The 9,084-nt window shown below is 39.9% G+C and overlaps 1 protein-coding gene across 1 annotated transcript in view; it reads right to left on the bottom strand.

Annotated features, from left to right (window-relative positions):
• RUNX1T1 (RUNX1 partner transcriptional co-repressor 1) overlaps positions 1 to 9,084 on the bottom strand; it is a 120,895-nt gene that overhangs the window by 46,888 nt on the left and 64,923 nt on the right. Inside the window, exons 2-3 of the mRNA XM_031050551.2 lie at positions 5,530 to 5,667; positions 1,644 to 1,885 (exon numbers count right to left, since the gene is read on the bottom strand). Of these exons, the coding sequence (XP_030906411.1) occupies positions 1,644 to 1,885; positions 5,530 to 5,667 (380 nt within the window). The remainder of the gene's footprint in view (positions 1 to 1,643; positions 1,886 to 5,529; positions 5,668 to 9,084) is intronic.

Genomic DNA, 9,084 nt, shown 5'->3' with positions numbered 1-9,084 from the left:
CTGCTTAATAACTTGTTCTTGATACTGGTAAGAGGATAAAGAAAAACATGCCACATATTAAATTATTACCTTATTAAAATACTCAAAGGAAATCACCAGTATTTCAGCCATTCAGCACCTGTTGCTTAGAGTAGTTTAAGCTCTCAGGTGCTAGGCATGGAAATGCTTTTGCATTTCAAACATCAGTTAAAGCTGCTTTTCCCAACTATTTTTTTATTGAAGCCTCTTGTAATTTTGTTATCAGTGCAGAAGTGGTAATTAGCATGCACACATGAAAAAATTACACTTTTAAAGGCACATTTCTTGTTGTTTGAGGAGGAAAACTACAATTTGCCTCTTGTACTTATGAAGAGAATTGTTTATAATGTTCTAGGCTATGTAGGAAAGTCATTACTTTGAAGCTGAGGGCATAACCATGAAGATCACATGCTTCATAGGGTTGACCAAGGGAATAACATGATATGTGGACATTCCCAAGGAAAAGATGCCAATTTGCTCCTCAGAGCTCAAATGAAAGTAGAAATCAACTGTAATTAACAGTGGGCAAGCACTTTTGATCTGAAAATTAAGGGCAAGTAGATCTCCTAAAGCCACCATTAGTTTCTTTACTAGTTCCCCTTAGAGAGAACCATGTGAAAAGCCAAACCACATTAAAGAGGCATTTTGGGTATGGAGACAAATGGAGAGTAGGACTTACTGAAGTTACACTGCCTACATTAAACCTTTTGACACCGACTCAAGTGAAGGGGTACCCACTGCTGCTGCACAGGTTTTGTGAAGATACAAGTGAAGAACACCTGAGCCCTAGTACTCAACAGCACTGGCAGTCTTTGCTCTAAATGAAGTCAGTGGCAACTGTAGTGGCTCAGAACATATGTAAATTAGAGCACCACAACATCATTTTTCCTGGTATGTCCAATTACTTCTGGGCAAGATACATGGGAGACAACAACGTCTGGCGGAGAGAGGACTTTTCTGGGAATAGAAAGAATCCTGGGCCAGATTCACAACAATTTGCCTGTAAAACAGCAGCCCAAATTGACAGAGTAGGTAAGAAAAAGCTGACATTTTCATTCAGCCATACAATCATGTAGAGATAACCTTATAGATAGGGTGACTTAAGTAGCAGTAATGCACCGTCAGGTCCCTCCTTGTTGGGTTCAATGAATACTGAGAAAAGGTTTTCCACTCTGTAACCACAATCCAAACATATATTCAGCTTATTCATCTTTTTAACCAGTATTCTGCCATTGCATATGTAGGGTACTCTCCTTTTCCCAGCCAACTAAGGAAGGCAAGACAAACCATATTTTACTACATTATATATTTCAAGGATGTCTATATTAGGGGTGTTGGCAGTATAGAATGAAAACCCTTTCACACCATTACAACAGAATATATACTGGCAAAAAAAAGTCAAGTCTATATCTGACTGGAAATAGCTGTCACTTATGGGAAGATAGACAAGTTACAAGTTAGCTCCAGGAGCAAGAGCCAGTGCTTCATTCTCACGTTTTGTATCCTGAGAGTATGATATATGCAGCGTTTATGACCCACTCTTTTATATAATAAACATGTCAAGCATAAAGAGAGAAAAGGAACAAAAAATATCACAATTAGTGTATCATTAGTTGTTTGCTTACCACAAGTCCTAGCACAAGGGTACGCACTCTCTCCCCAATCTCTGGTGAAATGTCATTGCCAAACTGCTGTAAGGTTGTAAGAAATCTCTTCAGTTTGCTGAGTTGCCTAGCTCCACAAGCTGGCGGTAACTGCTGGTTAGCCAGAGAAGAGGAAGAAGAAGAGGATGGCCCATTGCTAAAGCCATTAGGAGGAGATGGAGCTCCATTTAATGCTGTTGGTGAATGGCTAGTGCCATTGGTTACTGAAAGAAAAAGAGAAGGGAGGATAAAATAGAGAGGGATGTGAGAAAAGAGAGAAAAGACAGAGAGGGAAATCCATCAGCTTATGTTTTCTGTGCTTGTCCTCAAAATTAATTAAGTTGCACAATCGAAGATAATTAGCCTTTTGACAGAACAACACTCCACAGTTTATATTTCTTTCCCAGTAGCTGGTACTGAACCATGTATGGATTGGAAGTAACAGCAGCTGCCCCTCACACACCTCCATCAAAATGCTCCTGCACCTGGAAAGCATCATTTGAATATCTCCCTTTTGTCAGAGGGTTTTAAAAAGAGAAGGAGGGAAATGGAAAGAGCATGAGAGCATGTATGACTGAAGCCAAAAATCTCCTCCTTGGGGTAGAAAAAAATGTGCAGACATATTTCATGAAGCCTCAGTTTATCTCTGAATATTTTTACTTGTGTTTTGTACACACAACTGACAGCTGTGTTTATAAAACAGGACTTTCACGTTTTAACCTTACACCACCCAATGAGAAGGTTATTTTTTTCGGATACAGATTTCTAGCTGCTAACATATGGAGCACACAAAGTTGTTTGTGCAGGTACAAATGGTGCCATGCTCACTGTGGCCTGAAGCCTTGCAGCTAGAGCATGAAACTAGACTTCTGAAGACTTCTCAAAGACCATGAGCAAATCACTCAGTTTTCATGTGCCAATACTGTACCTCTAAAAGGATAAGAAAGCGTTCCGCTCCTGTTGCAAGGTTGCTGTGAGAACAACTGTTTGAAGTACTAAGTGTTCAAAATTTATGGCAGTGAGATTCATGCAGACATTCTGAAGACAACAGACAGTTTTTGGCAGCCATTTCAGTTTGATTCTCATCCACACTCCAGAAGAGAGCAGAGAATCAGACTGAGGACATCCTTTTCCACCCAGGCTACTTGGAACGGCAACAGTCAAACAAACTCTGTTGAGTTGTTTGAGTCTGACTCGCCAAAATCACAGCGAATGGGCACACAGCACATGACTGCATCCAGCAGCAACCAGCACCACACTCAGCAGCCACTGCCCTAGAGAAATTGGCAAATTTCTTTTTGAGAACTCACTCAGAACCCATCCCAGAAAAACATTAAAAATCAGGAATTTGTCTACTATAAATGCATAGAAGTAAGCCTAAATTGCTTCCTATTTAAAGCATAACCATGACAAGCTAGCAACTTAAACAACTCAATGTTGCTTAACAACCAGCATCTCTGAAGCCACACATCCCAATTTTTGTCACTTTCTTTATCAGCCATCTTTATTGTTAGATGGCAAGCCCCTTTTGAGGGTGCACACCTATTACTAGATTAAGATCACTACCCTACTACCAGATTAAACCACTACTGCAATACTTTTGAAGGAGCTTTTGTACTAGTGACTGAAATTCCCTTCTGAAGCACCACAGGAAACGCTATCTATTTCTATAGATATCTAGTTTCTGCTTGTGTTTTATTCTAGTTTTTGGTTACCTATTCTAGCTGCATGGGCTAGAAGAACAAGTGGACAAACTAGAAAGAAGCTGGTCTCAGCAAGTTCAGCTTCACGTGTAGCTCCATGTGCTGCCGTACAGTGAGGTACCTGAGTAAACAAATACATTGTGACTGCAAGGAACCTGCATAGCCCAAAGTCATCATATCATGAGCTTAGTAAATGAGGATTGGGAAGAATAAGACTGTGTCCTCTAGCCTGACAGCACCCAACAACTCAGTCATGGGTAAGGGGCTGCTCTCAGCAGAGAGTCTTGGGGCTATCATCAAGAAAGCACAGAACAGTAGAGTTCGTTACCTTGGATAGATATGAGGAGAAAGGAAGGTAAAATTTCTCCCACAGCGAAAGAAATAAAGACATACTCCCCAAATGCTGCTTCTCTAGAACTTTTTTTTTTTAATAGCCCACTACATATTAGTAATTTTCTCTCCTTCTTTGTAACGTCTGAACTTGCCAACTGGCAAAGATCTACATAATTTCTCAAACAAAACCACATGATTAATAAAACAGAATTTAGTATTTAAAATTTCAAACTAGAATATGTCAAGAGTTTTTAATAGTCTAAATCAAAGAAAATAAGCATATTCTTGACCAGAAAACAAGTATGATCTTCCTGGCCTACAGGCATTCCCACTGTAGCAATAATAAACATAACAGATACTCCAACAGAAGTACTATTTGCTGTACAAGCTGGAACCACTAAAGACAGACTCCAAAATCTGACATGGTAAAAAAAAAAAAAAAAGCAATTAAAACTAGACTTTTTTAGATAGTCTTTATATAAACAGCCCCAAAAATCCAGCCATGGTTCACACACCTTTTCAAAGTGCAGAATCCAATCATAAACATCCAGAAATCTTGTGTTACAGTGAGGATTATAAAAGTTATTAAAGAAGAGCATTGCCCTATTCCTTTTATGACTGCCAAAGATAACCCTGAACCTTGATGCAAAGTGCATCACATTTGAAAGCTTAATCTCTAAGAAACCCACCATGCAAAAACCTAGAAACAATTGTAACTTTAGACCAGAGCAGCTCCTAGGATGATTCAGGTGCTGTAGGTTAAGCAAAACAGACAAATCTATGCAGGATCAGGGTCACTGGGTTAAATTTGAGTTTACACAAATAGCTGGCACAAATCTTCCTCAGTTTTTAAGTTGGATGTAAATCGTTAGGACAGGGTTCCCTGAGAGAAGTAGTACAAGGGCCTCCAGCTGGACTTCTGCATAGAGGTGAATTTTAAATAAGGCATTTAGCAGACAGAAAAGGACTAAACAGACATAGGCAAGACAAATAGAAGATGCTGCCTTCATTCTGTTTAGGCATATGTATTCTACGGTTCTAAAAATGTTTTATTTAAAATGTGAAATGTAAACACATTCTCATGTTTATACTATTACAAGGCAGTATAAAAGAGACCAAAAAATTTGCAGCTAAATCTTGGTAAGAGAAATGTGGATCATTTCATGGCTGTGAAAAGAATAGTCCAGACAACATGCCAGATTCAGATCTCAGTTACACTGATATGAATGCAGAGTAATTCCATCAAGACTAGTTGAATTTCTTGTGTGTTTACATCAATGAGACAGAGATGCAGGCCCAAGTAAAGTGGTCACAGATTAGAAATCTCTAGATAAAACAATAAAAGGCCTTTATTTGGGGGTTTATATCAATATTAACTAGACATCATATAGCACTTAAATCAGAATTCTTCAATCATAAGTGGGATGAAGTTTTTTTTTGTCATTATTCTCTACTTTAAAAACATAAGTGGACCCCCCCAAAGTTTCTATAAAGAAAGTAAAAGGGTCCTTTAAACAACAGAATGGCATAAAAGAGAAGGGTTTCTGTACTTTTCACAGAAGGACTGACCTGAGCATTAACTACATGGGAAAGCATTGCTCACTTCTCTTTAACACTGTGGCCAAGTTATCAACAAAATAACACAACTCTGAGCTGAATACCTTCAAGATGCATTAACCTGTTACAATCTTAGTTTTGCTTAATTACTTTATTGCAGTATAACTAAATGCTGTTCCCACCACATCATGCACATTTCCCTTCACCTATTTTGCTTTCTTACATAGAGAATAGAAAGAATATGAAAGAAAAGGAAGAAAAATAAGTCTAATTACATGTTGTGGGCGTGAATGAACTGGTTCTTGGAGCTCCTTGGGTAGTGGGAGGAGGTGGCATGGCTGGAGGCGTCAGCCTGGATTGTGTCTTCACATCCACAGGTGAGTCTGGCATTGTGGAATGCTTCTCAGTGCGATCTGCAACACACACCACAGGAACACACTGGTTTATTCCCCCAAGCATACCCCCTCTGACAAAAAATTAAAAGCTAATGCAAAAAGTGAGCCATTTCAGCATCTGCTGCAAGAGATTACACCTGATTATCTACTGCAATGTGCTCTTCCCAAATTACATCATCTAAACCTTACTTAAAAAGGTGTAACACAGATGGCAAGACCTCATTTGTAGCGGTGCTGCATTGTCTTCTGTTTTCATTTCTAGCATATGCAGATGCTACCTCTCAAGCACTCCTGGAGCTGCAATAATGCCACCTCCATTCAAGGCTCTCATGTTAGCCAGGAGGAAAAAACAGATGAAGAGACAGGAAGGTAATAAATCCCCTTACGACAACTCTTCAAGAATAAAAACCTGAAGCTCTCTAGTACAGATGAGATGTTGGGTGGGATATTGGTTGAAGCCAGCTCTCTCCATGTCTCTTCTTGGTAACACCTGCTACCCTCTCCATCACTTCTCTTTGTAATCATGGAGAGATACTTATGTTAAATACCGCGTGCCTCCTGGATCACTTTACTACCCTGCCCCTGGATATTCTTACATACACCAGAAAAATAAACACAAGACGCCAAAATGGTATGTCAGTCATCACATACATACCCCTGAGGTTTTTTTAAAGCATCTAAGTTTGCACCATCACACACTGAGAACAACTTTTATGTTCAAAACCTGCAAACAGAAACATACCTCCCAGGAAAACAAAACAATGAGGGGGAGGCAGAAAACCTAACAGTTCTCTTGCAACTAAAGATCTTGAGGTGGAAGATATTTGATATGGAAGCTATAGAAGTATCTTCTTTTGCCAACACCTTTATGGTCACCTCTATGTTAGAATTTTTATAAAAATCTCACCCAAACCTTTATGTTTCATTTATCAAGAATGGGCAAAATATGACAACATTTACCAATTGAAAGCAAAATTAAGGCTTCCTTACTCCTGCCAGGTGTTCAGTAAGCCATTGTGAGTAAAGATGAGTAAGATCAAGTTTAGGTTTTAATGAGAATTCAGTTAAATTCTTCCATCCTTTCTTGGGGGATCAGGGTTATTCATTTTAGACACTGTCCTACACAAGTCTTTCTGAATTACATTAAACTGTTTTGCAAAGCAAGGAAGTATCGCTGCTAATGAGCAAGCACATAAGTCTGTGGGTTTTAATTCAAGACAATGGCAAAGCCCGCCATATGCTATAAATTCTATCACTCCACTTTGTGACGTGCTTCTTGTTCTTACTAACAACATACAAACTTCAACTAAACAATCTTATCTAAAATTTGCCCTGAGACACATTAAGAGAAACAAAATGTAATGCACACATTTAACAAAGGAAGGGTATGTTTAAAATAGCCTCAAAACATTTAATTATCAGAATACTCACTTATCAGAAATTTAAAAAACAAACAAACAAACAAACAAAAAAAACAACACCCTGCCACAGAAATTAACAACACATAATAGGTATCAATATTTAGCTGCCTGAAACTGAGGAAAGTGAGGAAGTAAGTCTCAGAGGTATAGTGTGTCAGGTACTGCAATTATGAAAGCCATCTTCATCCTTTGTCGAAGTGCCTACAGAGGACACTTCAGTTCTTAGTTAAACGGAGTAATTTAATGTAGAATTTAGAGGAAAGTTTGGGGAAGATGAGCAGTGAAACACTCCCAGAACGGAATGAGGGTAACACAGATACAGTACTACAGGATCTCTAGTGTGGATCTATGGTTAGTAAACCTCAGCTGTGTAGGGGACAGTATCCAAAATTATTAGCTTAAATATTAAGGCTGCTACACAGGTGAGATTTGATTTGCAGATCAAGCAACAGTAAATTATTACATGCTGGAAAACAAAAGCAAGTTTTTAAACATATTCTATACAAATTTCCTTTCTATATCATTACATTAAAACAGTTAAATCTAAATCCTTAACAAGTCATTCATTTAATATAAAGAACTATGAAAACTCATCTTGAAATGTTAATTGCTTCCTTAATAGCCGAATTCATCTTCCACTCACCTCAACCAACCTCAGCAACAAGGGAATAAATAGCTTTCAGCTCATGTTGCAACAGAGGGAAAGAGGCACAGCAGTGAGCCCAAGCCCTCCTAAATAAAGGCAAATATTTCTGCCATGCCAAGAAAGGAGAGAGAAAGGGAGGCTTGCCAGAGCTGGTGGGGAGATAACAGTGGGAACTGCTGGTCCATCTGGTTTTCATTCTGCTAACACTCACATTGAACTGTTAAGGAAGGCAGTCCAGGTACACAGATTTGAAGCATGTGGGAGCGCAGACACAGGCACAGAGGAGATGGAGGTGGGTGGAAGAAGGAGTGAGAGAAATCAAGCTCCTCTAACAGTCTGCTCGCAGCGAGCAGGCACAGCCTGTATCCTCCAGTTCAGCTGTTGATAACTAAAAGCGATCCCAAGTCTGTAACCAACCACAAAGTTCCTGCTCCCCTCCCTTTGCTACATTTCAAAGTTGGGATTGGAGGGGGGAGCCTTTCCCAAAAAGCTGGCAATGTTTTGTTACTTAAATTGAACACCGTAGTGGGAATTAGTGTGTTGGTTTTGCCCTCTAGTTTCAGACTGCCATTCTACTGTGATCCAACTGATTTCTGCTTCCTCGAACAGTGTCTGCTGCTCCATTTGCAGATTGCTGAAATTATCCTGTACTTCTCATACAAATCTAATGACATTAGGTTTGACTTTCTCAATTACACCTTCCTTTGGACTTCTGAGGGGTAAAAATAAAACCCCAAACTCTACAGCCCCTTACCTCTGTTTAACCGTTCTCCCCACCCTGTAAAGCCCCAAACCACACTCTGCTACTATACAATTGCAGGGCAGGAAGATTTATCTCTGGTTGTCTGTAAGTTCCCCAGGTCTGCCTTCTGTAATGAGATATAAGGCTCCTTTCAAGCACACCTCAAAACACTTCTAACCAGGGTACAAGATTATCTTGTCAGAGCACACTCTCCTTGGATGGGTGGGGAGAGGGCTTTTGAAGTAGTACAATGCAAAATGTAAAGCTCTTCCACGTTCTTGGAAGACAGCACCACCAACACACCACCCAGAACAGCCCTTACATCTCGCTTTTCCACCCTCCTTAATAGCAAAAGTCCTGCAGGAGCCATTGTGCTCTTACAGATGCTATTGACCCGTTTCCTGACTCTACAGATGGCTCCCAAACCTCCATGGGAGCTATGGGGCTGGAAACACCTGCCCACAGTAGCTCTGCAACCACTGCTGTCCCACCACCCACAATCCCAGAGAACCTCAGCAGCTCTGTTTGCAAGAGATAGGTCTCTCAGGGGATAGAGTGCTGATGGGAGTACAAAGCAGTGCTGAAGCTGGTAAAAGTGCTACTAGCTCTTGTGATCTGAACTCCTA

The sequence above is a fragment of the Melopsittacus undulatus genome, chromosome 1 (assembly GCF_012275295.1).
Source record: "Melopsittacus undulatus isolate bMelUnd1 chromosome 1, bMelUnd1.mat.Z, whole genome shotgun sequence".
In the NCBI taxonomy this organism is placed as follows: Eukaryota; Metazoa; Chordata; class Aves; order Psittaciformes; family Psittaculidae; genus Melopsittacus; species Melopsittacus undulatus.
The sequence above is the reverse complement of the archived record's forward strand: the minus strand, read 5'-3'. Positions and strand labels throughout refer to the sequence as shown.